The 15130-nt window shown below is 43.0% G+C and overlaps 1 protein-coding gene across 1 annotated transcript in view; it reads left to right on the forward strand.

Annotated features, from left to right (window-relative positions):
- The window catches only part of npnta (nephronectin a), a gene marked incomplete at both ends in the record, with an annotated part of 55882 nt that extends 42264 nt beyond the window's left edge, over positions 1-13618 (forward strand). The window contains 5 exons of the mRNA XM_080533980.1: positions 4117-4206; positions 8244-8342; positions 11620-11771; positions 12286-12393; positions 13508-13618. Coding sequence (XP_080390106.1) covers positions 4117-4206; positions 8244-8342; positions 11620-11771; positions 12286-12393; positions 13508-13618 — 560 coding nt within the window. The remainder of the gene's footprint in view (positions 1-4116; positions 4207-8243; positions 8343-11619; positions 11772-12285; positions 12394-13507) is intronic.
- Positions 13619-15130: the final 1512 nt, after the last annotated feature.

Here is a 15130-nt window from a genome sequence, read left to right on the forward strand (position 1 = left end):
ATTTGTGACACAGTCTGATCATTTGGTCCACATGTCGGCAACCAATCAAAATGTTCAGACTTTTCTTTTGAAACACGGAACTACGTTTCAACGTTGTTGAGAATCACAACACAAACTCGCTAGTCAAGCCAAAATACTGCAACGAAATGGATTGGGTGAGTAATCCCCCACTGCTACCTAGTTAACTAGAACACTACTTTACATTGTTAGCAGGCTCACAAAACAAGCTGTGTCAGTTGACTAGTGATGTGTCATTGATTTTCAACAACGCAGAAATGTATTCACATTTTTCGAAAGAAAAGTCAGATCATTACATCGGATCCCGACATGAGGACCAAAGCATTAGAATGTGTCACATTTTACATCTCAAATGCATAGTGTGGTTTGTAGTGGATTGCCCAAAACCAGATAGAATTCACTGAATATCATTTACATAGTGTAGGAAGCTAAGTGGCTATATGTCACCAAAAGTGGTTAGGGCTGAGGTAAATGTAGACAAGCTAATCCTCGCCTGATAGGGAGTTCTTAGGGAAGTTTCAGCAAACCATATTATGTCCATATTTGCCTATTCTTCTAGTTGTATCATAAAACACGATGCATGGTTTAGAACTGTCAGTCCCCCATGACGCATTAGCTTCACTATCTTCAATTATTTAAAAACACAAACATGAGAAAACGTGAATGGCGTTACACTTGCTGAAGTGTTGCCACTCAACTTCATACTGGCATACAACAAATGTTGCTTCTCTTTCTTGAGCCAAAGATTACTATATCTGAACATTAATTATTATGTTCTATATCTGAACATTAATTATTTTTTCTGAGTGGGGCAGTCCCACTCATATTTTTCATTTTATTGACAGATATAGTAGAGATTTAGACAGGAAGGATGGGTGAGAGAGAGAGGAGGGATGACATGCAGGATATGTCCCCGGCCGGAATCGAACCGGGGACGGAATCGAACCGGGGACCCTGCAGTTACATGGTCAACACTTAACCCGCTACGCCACCTAAGCGCCCCAAGATTACTATATCTATCTAGGCCAATGGGACAGGTAAAAAACATGGTTTTAACACAGTTAATGACATGCCAAATAGGCTAAGAGGGTTCCATAGGACCAGGGTCAGAAGTGGGGTCCATCTAGATACAGCACTACCTAGATACTACTAGATACTACCACTTGTAATGTAAATATTGAGTATGTCTCTATTGATACGTTTTTTAATAATGCATTATAAAAATGACATGACATCACATTCTCGTATTTGCCATTACATTAAAGAGGTATTGTACGTTCTCAACAAGAATGCATTCTCAACAGACATGGTCTGGTTAAACAAAGGTACGATGAATACATCAATAAAATAGTTGCGTTGATTTAAAATGAATGCGTATAAATCACAGGGTTCACACGGCTCCCCCGTGGAGAGGTCAAAGTAATTACCAATCCTCGTTTGACATTTAAATTGGTTCTGAAGATGAAACATTGGTAGGAAGGTGTGATATTGCCTTTCTAACTCACCTTGCCAAGATAGCCCCACATGATTAGAAAAAGGAAAAAAAAAGTAATGAAAGATTACATTAACGTCAGTCTTCATTACTTCCGGAAGACATTGTTATTACAGCATGTCTCTCATCTTAAAAGAGGAAAAATAGTTCTTTTTCAAGATGCGTTGAAGTAGAAAAAAGAAAGACAGGGTACTCTGTATCGATGGAATAATCAAATGTAATTAGGATTTCAGATGATAAAGAACAATCCTCAAAGGGTGTTACCCTGCGTTACCCAAAGGGTGGTGTTCCAATTCCCGCCGGTTTTACTTTTCCCTGAAGTCTGTTCACTTGGGAACTGGTGAACGTGGATTTCAAAAGCCACGGCACTAGTCTCAGAGTCTGTGATAACACCTCGTGCACAAGGGCACACTTCAGGAGAGAGGGTGGGGATGTTGAGACAGCCTTAGAGTCGGCCTTCTGCGACTCTGTTTACGTTGTGTGTTTGGCGACGGTAAAAAAAAAAAAAACGCCTTTGTCTTCGTCTCCTTAAGAAATGCCCTTAGGTCCCCTCGCCTCTCACTATGTAGACATGTGTCGCCACGGGCTTATCAAGGACCCTCCTTTCAAGAGGCGCTGAGATCCGAACGTGAGGGCTTTGTGTGACTGTTTGTCATTTAGCCAGGAACAGGGAGAAGGTAAATATCATCAGCTACGGATTAACGAGGTTAATCTGAAACGCGTCTTGAAGAAGATCCCTTATTAAATCCATACTTTAACCCCCCCCCTTTTTTTTCTCTTTTTTTTATCTTCTTCTTCTCGCAAAGTGACACCCCCTTACAACAACACTGTCGCTGAGCGACAGAAACAAACACATATCACTTACAGTCTCGTTAGCGGCGCCGGGGAATTTAGCGCACGCTAACTGCTACGTGTTTGACACAAACACAGTGCCTTTCACTGGGGGCACGTACGCGCCATACCGTGGGGTGACTTCTATGACTTTCATCCCATTACAGATAAGCTGCGCAAACACAGCTATTTTCTGCCAGCTGTCACAATCGCACCTCGCGGGGGCCGTACTGTTGCTGCTAACCTGACACCCCTTGGCAGACAGCCTTGGCAGGGACCCACCCTGTCACCTTCCTTCACAAAGCAGGCGCCAGGCGCCAGGCTGGAGTACAAAGCGCTAATGTACAAATCAGTGACTCTTTATCCCCCTAGTCTACAGGCACCGGGCGTGGGGTCGTACGGTATAAAGTTATCATGCTATCATGCTATCGTGCTATCCCATCAGTCCTTGGGGATAGAAGCCCTTTGTTTGTGGGTCCCAGAGGCAAAACATGTGGAGCCGCTCTAGTTACCTGACATTAGAGAGTGCAGCTATCTCAATTAAACTCGTAGGGAGGTCCCTTTGCGTGCCCCTGACACAGACCCCCCCCCCCCCCCTCCTTGGCCTGGATGCCCAGCGTGGCTGGAGAGACGTGTGTCTTACCAGGGAAGCTCTTCCTGTGGACGTCCTCGGCTTCCACATTCCTCACATAACAGACTACTATATCACTTCCCTGGCAGGTGGTATGGCTATGTGTGTGTGGCTGTGTGTGTGTGTGTGTGGCTGTGTGTCTGTGTGTGTGTGTGGCTGTGTGGCTGTGTGTGTGTGTGTGGCTTTGTGTGTGTGTGTGTGGCTTTGTGTGTGTGTGTGTGTGGCTGTGTGTGTGGCTGTGTGTGTGTGTGTGTGTGTGGCTGTGTGGCTCTGTGTGTGTCTGTGTGTGTGTGTGTGTGTGTGTGTGTGCGCGTGTGGCTTTGTGTGTGTGTGTGTGTGTGTGTGTGTGTGTGTGTGTGTTGGGAAGGGGACTGGGGTTAAGACATACCGGTGGAGCACATGTTTAGGGCCTGGGGGCGGGGTCAGAGTTCAAGTGCAAATCCACCGTGTATGTGTGTGTATGTGTGTGTGTGTGTGTGTGTGTGTGTGTGTGTATGTGTGAGGAATGGGAATGAAAGTAAGTCTCATCCCCTAATTGAGATGTTGACAATCATTTCTCTCTGTTGCATGTCTCGACAAGTTCTCTTAAGCCAATTTGCGTTCTAGAAGAAACACAGTACCGTACTCAGGGAGGGTGTACAGTACAGTACATCTACAACTCCACTTGAGGAATTTAATCCCCCCCGAGTTAACCTTGACCTTTAGAAAGACGGCTTGGCTAAAGCATTAAAGCTAGTATGACCACAGTCCACAGTGGTATTTCCGTAGAGAGAGGTTTGTGTGTGTGTGTGTGTAGGGGGGGCGATCCACAGTGAGCTGACACAGCGTTTACCCAGCCGTCACATCAGAAACAGCTGAAGCCCCTCCCCTCGTGCCCCCCACCTCCACCACCACCCCCCCCCCCCCCCCATCCCTCTCTGTCCGCCAAATTTAGTCCAATTTATCCGAGGAGACAGAAAGGACCCAGACAATGGGTGATTACCCCAAACTATTATCCCAAAAGTGCTGAACATGGTGTTTCATTTCCAACCTGAAGTGTTTAGTCACAGATGACAAGGAATGCCATGTTGCCAGATAGGTTGTCAGGAATGCCATGTTGGTAGGTGGGTCGTCAACGCCTGTGTTTTCTCCCCTGTCTCCTTAGTTCCCCGTAACCACGGCCACAACACGGTGCTGGGGGTGGACTTTGACATTGAGCTCGGCAACACGGCCGACGAAGCCAAGGATGACGCAGGTAAGACAAAGACCGCTGTCAAACCGTAAGCCTCACACACACATTTACACACTGTCACACGCACGCACACACACACACACTCACACACACACATTTACACACTCTCACACGCACACACACAGACACACACTCACACACACACACACATTTACACACTCTCACATGCACGCACACATACACAGACACACACTCTCACACACGCGCACACACACACAGACACACACTCACACACCCACACACACTCACACTCACACTCCTACACACACACTCACACGCACACACACACACACACACACACACACACAGGCACGCACGCATACATGCACAGATAGCTCAAATGATGATGGATCACTCACACACACACACACACACACACACACACACACACACACACATGCACACACACACACTCACACACACAGATAGCTCAAATTATGATGGATGTCTTATGTTCACGAGCAGAGATTAAACTGACACTCAATTTCTGCAGCGCAGTGAAAAAGGCTGAGGGTGAGATGTGATAGGGACCAGGAGTGTGTTGATGGGGACGTGACAGATGGGGATGTGACAGATGGGGAAGTGACAATTGAAATCTGGCCGTCTCATTTGAGAGATCTTCGGTAGCCCAGAATGCATTGCCAGACTTTTTTTTTTTTTTTTACTTCCTTTCGTGATTGATTGATTGATTGACTGGTGGATTGATGTGAAAGTGTAGGATCACAAAGCGTGAGCTGTTTATACTGTGGTCCTAATGCATCCCCAAGCACAAAACAGAGATACTTAAAGTCTACTTAACTATTATATTCCTCGTATACTTGAGTGTAAATATATTAAAGTATATTATTATTATTTTTATTTTTTTAAATAGGGCTTGGAAGGTCATGTGAAAATCTACAAACACAATTAATTTAATAGATTTATTTAATTAATTATTATGTATTATTACAGAAGAATGTCACGTTCAACTGAATAATTAATAAAATAAATCTATTCAATTAATTGTGTTGTAGATTTTCACATGACATTCCAACCCTGCTGAAAAAAACAGCTTAAAGTAGCTGTTAATAACCAGATGTTATTGATGGTGACAGACTGGCCTGTTCCTGTTTGCTTTCAGCAGGACAACATGTTGTTTACTGAGCTGCCCTTGGTTAGATGTCAAATAAAGAAAAAATACTTTCAAGAGGTATATTGGATTGAAAATAACAGAACAATAAATTATAAATGATGAACTTTTTGGAAATGTACTGAAATACAAATGACAAGAACATTTCTTTCTTTCAATAAGTGTATTTGACAACAATAAATAGGATATTTATCTCAAGTATACTTTTTGCCAGTACACTTAAATACAAAAGAGCAGACATATATTCAAGTAGATTCTCAACAAGTATACAGACGTTCAATGTCAGGACAAACTGAATATAAGCATAGAAAAGCATTCATATATTTGAGGCGTATTAAGTACACATTAAATTAATTATTTCTTTGGCTTGGGCTGACAAACAAGGTTAGAATAACAAGGGCAATGGAAGGGAGGAGGAGTGAGTGTTTTGTTATCTAACATGTCTAGCATTTCTGATGTATTGATGTCAATAGTACACAATCTCAATTGCCTGATGTTTTAATTACGTGCTTTTTTTGGCACTCGACACATCGTCGGATCGGCAATTTGGCATAACCGGGAGTTTTCATTGGCTGAGAGAACGAGATGTAAAGTGCTTCTCAGAAAAAAGTAATTTTCAGGGACAAAATGATGGATGCGAGTTTCATCTCCAACTCAATTTGTACAGTGACGCATGGATTAATACAGCCGTTGTTCCTGCCTATAGTACCTCAGTAGGGCTGGGGAGGCATAGAGGAAATGCGACGCTGCTCAAAAACAAATGGTCATTCTTATTAGATTACTCACTGTCACAGGCATAATGTGTTTTATTATGCTTTATGGTCTGCAGATGAAAAGTTGGGCCAGAAGATGTATTCAGTAAAATAGAGAATAGAGCCTAGGAGGCAGTTCAGATTTATTCATGGTCACTTCATCTATCACAGCCTTGTCAGCTGTCCTCAAGACAAATCAACACATATGCCTTACCAGCTTTCTCCTTTTTATCCACCAATGTAATACTGCTAGTCTTTTGATGTATTACATCCATTCATTTACATAAAAGCAGACCTGCTTCAGAAAGGCATGCTTTTGAGATGTGCTTGACTTAGCAGCACTTTCGGGACTATTCCATTGTTTCCAATGTTTCCATCGTGCGAATGGAACCACATCAAGAGCAGGTCAATCTGAAAGTACAGTTAGGTCCATAGGACTCTGAATTGTTGTTATTTTAGCTGTTTAAATTTAACACTAATATATATTAAGCAGTTTTTTTCAGCAGGGAAATGTAATAAATGTAATAGATTTATTTAATTCATTATTCGTTATTATTATAACAGAAGAATGTCACGTTCAACTCTATATATTCAACGTGACATTCTTCTGTAATAATAAATAATAATTAATGAAATAAATCTATTAAATTAATTGTGTTGTACATTTTCAAGTGACATTCTAACCCTGCTGAAAAAAACTGCTTAAACTAGCATAAGATGTTATTAGGAATTTTTGTTATTTTAGCTGTTTAACAAAACATATTCAAGTTACATAATATTCATGGATTCAAGTTATATAATGAATATGGGTTTTAAGTGCAGACTCTCAGCTTTAATTTGAGGGTATTCACATCCCAGGTGGAGGGTTTAGGGATTACAGCTTTATATGTAGCCCCCTCTTTTTCAAAGGAACAAAAGTAATTGGATAATTGACTCAAAAGCTGTTTTATGGACAGGTGTGGGCTATACCTTTGTTATTTCTTTATCAATTAAGCAGGTAAAAGGTCTGAGTTGATTCCAAGTGTGTCATTTTGCATTTGGAAGCTGTTGATGTGAACCAAATGTGGCCAAATCAACAGTTTGGTACATTCTGAGAAAAAAAGAACGCACTGGTGAGCCATGCACCAAAAAAAGGCCTGGACATACATGGAAGACAACCATGGCAGTGTGATGGCGTGGGCATGCATGGCTCACCAGTGTGTTCTTCTTTTCTCCGAATATTGGCCACTCCTAATGTTCCCGCTCTCTCTCTGATGTTTTTGTTTTTGCAGCCTAAGGATGGCCTGTTTCATTTGCATTGAGAGCTCCTTTGACCACATGCTGTGCGTTCACAGCAACAGCTTCCAAATGCAAAAGCCAGACTTGGAATGAATACTGAAGTGTTTAGGGATATATTGTCTGCTCAATTCAGCCCAATTCAGCAATGTTGATTGGACAGCGCGTTACAGTACAGATGGAGCAACCCAGAGGTTTAAGGCAAAGAAGTGGAATATTCTGCAATTGCCGAGTCAATCACCTGATCTCAACCCAATTGAGCATACATTTCACTTGCTCAAGACAAAACTAAAGGCAGAAAGACCCACAAATAAACAACAACTGAAGACAGTTGCAGTAAAGTAAAGCCTGGCAAAGCATCACAAAGGAGGAAACACAGCATTTGGTGAAGTCCATGGGTTCCAGACTTCAGGCAGTCATTGCCTACAAAGTATTACAAACTTGCATTTTATTTATGATTATGTTAATTTGTCAAATTACTTTTCAGCCCCTGAAAATAGGGGACTGTGTATACAAATGGTTGCAATTCCTAGACGTTTCATACAACATTTTTGTTCAACCCCTTAAATTAAAGCTGAAAGTCTGTACTTCAATAGCATCTCATTTCAAATCCATTACAGTGTCGTACAGAGCCAGAATTATGGATGTTGTGAACGGAGAATCGAATCCTCACTGCATCCCAATGGAATAAAAAGGCACAGTGAAAAGCAGGAATGATTTGAACAATACGTTCGACCGAACCTGAGCCTTATTATGGCAGTTGAAACATAGAAACATAGAAACACCACCACCATTAACCATCTACTGTACACCCCCACAAAGCAAGGTTGGTTTGTCTGGTTGAACCATCTCTAACGTGTTGTTGTTGTGGTTCTTCTCTTCAGAGGCTGGTTATCTGAGCTGCTCCTTTGACAACGGCCTCTGCGGTTGGATCCGAGACAAAGACGGAGACTTGCACTGGGAGACAACAGCTGATCCCTCAGGTAACAACAACCCTCCATGTAGAAAACCTCACCTAATGGTAAAATGGTAAATGGACTGCACTTATATAGCGCCTTTATCCAAAGTGCTTTACAACGGCCTCTCATTCACCCATTCACACACACGGCGGCAAGCTACCATGCTAGGCGCCGGCCCGCTCACTGGGAGCAATTTGGGGTTCAGTGTCTTGCCCAAGGACACTTCGACATGTGGCCACCCGGGGCTCGAACCCCCGATCTGCCAACCTTGCGATCATTAGACGGCGGCTCTACCTCCTACCTTTTTGCCACAGCCATCTCACCTGGACTGTCAGGTTAAATAAAGGTTCAATAAGACAATAAATAATAAAACAATAAAACTAATACATTTTAAAAAAAAATGGCATAGAACATGCCCTGAAGGTAGCTGTAGCTGTCGGTGTCTGCTGATGTTGTGAGTGGCCTGGTGGTAAAGAACATGTAAGCAGAAGATTGCTGGTTCAAGCCCAGCTGAGGCAAGTGTGTTGAACACTTTCCTGTCAAGGCCTCAGCCAGCAATCTTCTGCTTCCATGTGCTTTACCACCAGGCCACTCACAACATCAAAGGTGCGCTGGTAAAGCACATGTCCTGTAAGCTGAAGATTGCTGGTTCGAGCCCAGCTGAGGCCATGAGAGGAAAGTGTGTTCTGCTTACAGGACATGTGCTTTACCTCTGCACTACCAGGCAAAATAAATGTTTTCTCTAGCTTTTTGTGTTGAATCTCTGTGAATAATTAGTGCTATTAATATATAGACCTATTTAAATCTTAGATATAGAGCAGGGGTGGGCAATGCATTTTCACAAGGGGCCACATGAGAAACTGGGACTATTGTGGAGGGCCAGATCAGTAGGCTTAATTCTGCTCAATATTACTTTTTATAGATTTCTAAAAAGCAGTAAATGATATGGTTTTGATTAGCTGCTAGTGGTAAGAATACATGTTACGATAAAGCTATGAAAATGTGGAGTACGTCAAATATAGAATAAAAAGATTATTCAAAACGCCAATCATTATATCACAATTTCATTATATTTTTAACATAAACATACAGTACTTTTAACCTTCACAAAAACAATTCTGAAAATGCTAATTAATTTTTAGGTTTTTCAGCAAGACATTTACATTTACATTTACATTTTTGGCATTTAGCAGACGCCTTATTCCAAAGCGACTTACAATCAATACATTTGAATACTAAGCATGTGAATCAGCAGTCCACCATTCGTTGCAGGAAGAGTACTCTAGCTCGGGCCCGGGGCCACTGATAGAAGGAAAAACCTTCTCCCTATTATCGCCTTTTTTTTTTTTTTTATTATTATTATTTTTTTACTGGAGAAACTGGGAAACAGTACAATGGGGGCAATAGAAGTTCTAGGGACACAGTAGAGGGGAAAGCGGGTGTCTTTAGGAGACGTAGTGGTGAGGGTCGGAAGATGTCTCAGGAGGAGCAGTTAAGATGTAACCTGAAGAGATGGGTCTTCAGTCTACGACGGAAGATGGTAGTGACTCTGGGTAGTGGGTAGTGACTCAAGAGGGAAGTGGGTAGTGACTCAAGAGGACTCATTTAAACACAGGGAGGTAAATGCAGTTATAGTTTTGACCTTGACCTAAGTATTAACATTACATACACAACATTATGAGTCACAGAGCTAAGCATTTACTTTTCTGAAAAACGAATACTCATCTTTGAAAAAGATAGGTAATTGAACAACTCTTACAGCTTCTGTCATAATAAAGATCTTAAACCCCTGACTCCCCTGAGTAGAAAAAGCAATATGTGCTTATGATATTTTTCATATTTCATGCAAGAGGACTCATTTAAACACAGGGAGGTAAATGCAGTTATAATTTTGACCTTTTGCATCAGTTTGTTTATTGTGAGCTTTCAGTCATAGACCTTCTTCAGGCATAAAGCAGACAATTTGAGTGTGCGTATGCTGTTATTTTGCACTCTATTGATACTCTTCAGTTCCACCAGACCTCAGCAAAGTCTGATCACGGATGAGCGGTGGTATTTTCACTATTTTGCCTATTATTTATGAACATTACATACATACAACATTACGAGTCACAGAGCAGTAAGCATCTGATTTTCTGAAAAACAAATACCGACATCTTTGAAAAAGATAGGTCATTTATTCTCACCCACACCCACCACTCACTCTCACACATACACACCCACCACCCACACACACCCACCACTCGCTCTCACCCACACCTCACACCCACCTACCCACCTCTCGCTCACCCACCCCCACCACTCACTCACACACACCCACCTCTCGCTCACCCACCCCCACCACGCACACACACACACACACCCACCTCTCGCTCTCACACACCCACCTCTCGCTCTTACACACCCATCTCTCGCGCTCACACACCCACCTCTCGCTCACCCACCTCTCGCTCTCACACACCCACCTCTTGCACACACACACACACACACCTCTTGCTCACACACACACACACACACACACACACACACACACACACACGCACACACCTACCACTCACATTGTTCCACAGCGGATTTTATCCTGCAACCCCTGAATCTTGGGGTATTGCTGTAACCATTGACCTAGAACTGCTTCACAGGTTTTCATTGTTCGTTTTTCCTAGTCATTGGTGCAAGTTTGAGAGTACATAGTCAAAATCTGAACCTAAATTTAGAGCCATCACCAGGACTTGAACTTGCAAGCCTGTGGTGTTGGGGTGAATGTCTTAACCATTGAGCCACAACTCCTTGACAATATTGCATGTTTCCGGCCGTGTCATATTGAAAAGCATTTCCTAAACCTAGGTTTGAAGCCATCACCGGGGCTTGAACCTGCACGACTCCTTCACAGTGTTCGTTAAGAACCATAGATCTGGTTTTCCTGTTAAAGATGTACTGTAGCGTGGCCTGGGGTGGTCCAGTGGTCTAGCACCGCGGTCTACAGTGCACACATATGCCCATGTCGGCATGGGTTCAAATCCGGCCCTTGCCCTGCTGACATGCCCTCTCTCTCCCTTCTTCTCCTTACTTCACTGTATCTGTCCAATAAAATGAAAAATATAAGTGGGACTGCCCCACTCAAAAAAATAAAAGATGTACTGTAGCACTTCATTCATTGAGAACAAGTTTTTCTTGAATGGTCATGTTAATCTCCAACCTACTCACTCTCCCTCCCCCCTGTCTCTCTCTCTCTCTCTCTCTCTCTCTCTCTCTCTCTCTCTCTCTCTCTCTCTCTCTCTCTCTCTCTCTCTCTCTCTTTCAGGGGGGAGGTATCTGACCATCCCCGACGTGGGGAACAAGAGGAGCGGGCGGGGGGCCCGCCTCGTCCTCCCGTTGAACCCGCCCTGGAACGACGGGAACCTCTGCCTGGCCTTCAGACACAAGCTGGCCGGCCACCACGTCGGCATGCTACAGGTGCTGCTTCTGTTAAGATGAGATTTCTTAGATTTCTTTGATTTGTATGATTATTTTTTTCATTCGTCAATAATGATATTCTTTTTCCGTTGTGCACGCCTTATTTTTTTTACATTTTCTCTTGCCAAACTGCCATTTGAATTAATGCAGAATGTTTTTATGGGAGGGGGAATTCAAAACAGTAATAATAATAATAATAATAATAATAATAATAATAATAATAATAATAGTAATACTAATAATACATTAGACTTATATAGCGTTTTTCTAGACACTCAAAGACGCTTTACAAACTGAAAAGATCGAGTAGTAATAATAAAAAGAAACAAAAGGTAAATAGAAGAAAGTATAGGGGCCTAATTAAGGTAGTGCTGGGGACACATGGGAAGGGGAGGGGGAGAGGGTTAACTGGTGAAGGCAAGCTTGAAGAGGAGGGTTTTGAGGGCCTGTTTAAATGCTGAGAGGGTGTTGGCCTGTACAGTACAACAGTGTTTGTGTGTGTTCATGGCTGCAGGTGTTTGTGAAGAAGGGGAAGCAGTACAGCCCGGCGGTGTGGGGCAGGACGGGGGGCAGCGGCTGGAGACACACCCAGATCACCCTGTGGGGCACGGGGCTGGAGAGCGTGAGTACTGCATGGCCTAGCTCAGACCTACCTTGGCCATAGCTCAGGTTTCAAGGTTTATTGTTAAGTCACATTACACAAGTGTAAGAGGGTGAAACTCTTAGGCTTCGGTCCCTGACATTGCAGCACAAGACAATAATAATAATAATAATAATAATAACTTTATTTGTATAGCGCTTTTCCTGCAAACGTTGCAGCTCAAAGTGCTTTAATCATTATATAATCTTAATTTAATGATTTAGTCATTTAAAGGCAATATTAAAAAGATGGGTTTTTAGTCTTGACTTGAACATACAGTATGTGCTGAGGTTGCATCCCTAATGTAAACTGGCAGTGCATTCCACAATTTGGGTGCATAAAATGAGAATGCAGCCTCACCAAATCTCTTCTTTTGTACATGTGGTACACAGAGAAAGCCAGCGTCAGAAGAACTGAGAGCTCTATTGGGCTGATATGCTAGCAAAAAGTCTTTCAAATATTCTGGTGCTGTGCCAGTGAGAGCTTTATAAACAAGCAGAAGGATCTTGAAATCTATTCTGAACTTAACAGGAAGCCAGTGTAGAGTTTCTAAAATAGGAGTTATATGAGCTCTTCTGCTTGTTTTAAAACTTAAAACTCTCGCTGCTGCATTTAGGCAATAAGGCGATAGGCTATAAGATAGGGTCAAGATAAAATAGAGTGAAAATAGTAGAAGACATAAGTGGACAAGCGACAAGTTGTGGGAGACCAATAGACAAATAAGACAGGATACAATTAGCAGTACAAATAATGAAATAAAATATAATAGTACAAGTAGAAGGTTATTCAATGGAGCCATATTTACATATAGAAAAGGTTAGTTACATAGCCATAGGAAATAAGTCCAAACTGGACAGAGAGAACTATCAGAATCAGAAACAGAATTGCTTTTATTACATGAATGAGTACAGAGTCAAATTCTTCAGGTTCAGGTTCTTCAACATTGGCATTGCAGCAGAATACAAAATCAACAATAATAATAATAGATTTACAAGAATCATAATGTAATAATAATAATAATAATAATAATAATACTCTATCATGATGCTATCCAGTGTCCTTCATTATTGGTCATACCTGATGCTGTTGTTCCCAGGTGATCCTGAAGGGGGAGCGCGGGCGAGGCAGGAGTGGAGAGATGGCCGTGGATGACATCACACTGAGGAAAGGCTCCTGCACAGATGAGCACAATCTGAGGAGACATTAATATGCAGAACGGAGAGAGAGAGAGAGAGAGAGAGAGGGAGAGAGAGAGGGAGAGAGAGAGAGGCTAGCGAGAGAGAGAGAGAGAGAGAGAGAGAGAGAGAAAGAGAGAGAGAGAGAGAAGGGGAGGGATACATCACAAGGAGACTGGACTCTGACATCCCCCCCCCCCCCCCCCCCCCCCCACGCTCTGCCAGTCAGAGGGCATTCGAGCGCAAGGCCACTTTGCTCTCTTTGCCTGCCTGTCCAGGAGTAAGAAGACGGAACCCCCCCTCCTCCCCCCCACCCCCAAGACCCCCCCAACCCTCACTGCCAGAGCCCCCGACCCCCCCCGCCCCCCCCCCTCTCCCACTTCTCTCTCTATCACTCAGTTCCTCTCATCAGCATCCCGTGCATGCCCTGGTAACCTGGGAGATGACCCCTGACCCTGAGTACACCACAACCCAGCTGCCACTTAGTCTCAAAGCCTCCAGTACATCCATGTAAGTCTGGTCCTGGATGGAGTGTTCTCTCTCTCATGCCATTCTTTTCCTTTTCTTTTCTTTTTTTTCTCTCTCTTTAGAATGTTTTTTTTTTGGTGTGGCGGGTGGGGGTGGGGGGTGGGGGGGTGAGGGTGAGTCATCATCGCCTTGCTTTGATCTTGTAATCATAAGCCATAGCTGATTTATTTGTGTCGCTAGCCGTCAAAGAGTCATCCCGAGGGGATATTGGATTAGACTGTATGACTATATGGCTGCAGTAGCCCTCCTCGATCTCTCCTCAATCTCCCAATCTAATGTGTTTCCAATACGGTACGTTGTGTGTTTGTAGAAGCGACGCTGTGCAGATCAGAGATTGAGGAGTGCCGCTTTAACTCGGCAAGCCGGATATGATGCCCACTGGTTCTGTAGTAACGATGGAGAGAATGTTGAAAAAAAAGAGAGCTATTCAATTCTACCCTCAGAATGTTAGAGCAGATCTATGCTGATGTGTACTGTACTAGGCGGGCCTGTTTATACATCCAAAACAGTTACTGTCACAGTGCTGGAAAGGACAATACGTAAACAAAGTATCCAAGCCAGCACAGTGTTCAGGTTCGGGGCAGTTTCCTGTAGTATGTGAAGCCAACTTCCTGTCCTTGGGGGTCCAAGTCACTCCTGGTTTTCATTCTTTCTACCTAATGTATAAAGGGGCTGGTTCAGACCTAGTATAGCACCAGGTGACTGAATTCCAATCAATGCCAGTGATTTGATTGAATACCAGGTAGAACAGGAAATCAGCATTGCTTTGACACTCGGGGGCCCAGTAGTTGAATAGCCCTTCCCTAATCAGTGTATTATTAGGCTAATCTGATTTGGCAGTACTAGTACTAAACCAAGACCCTTTCTATCGCTAGTACCGTAGAAATGCAAGTTCACCCGAGAAGCTACTTTAGTTTTCTCCTCTCCTCTTATGATAAAGCAGTATTTAAGACTTTCTGAAATGTGTCTTGTAGAAGTGGTGTATGATTTCTGACATTTAAAGATTGACAATGACA

Source organism: Nansenia antarctica (genome assembly GCF_963989245.1).
Source record: "Nansenia antarctica genome assembly, chromosome: 6".
NCBI classification, from domain to species: Eukaryota; Metazoa; Chordata; class Actinopteri; order Argentiniformes; family Microstomatidae; genus Nansenia; species Nansenia antarctica.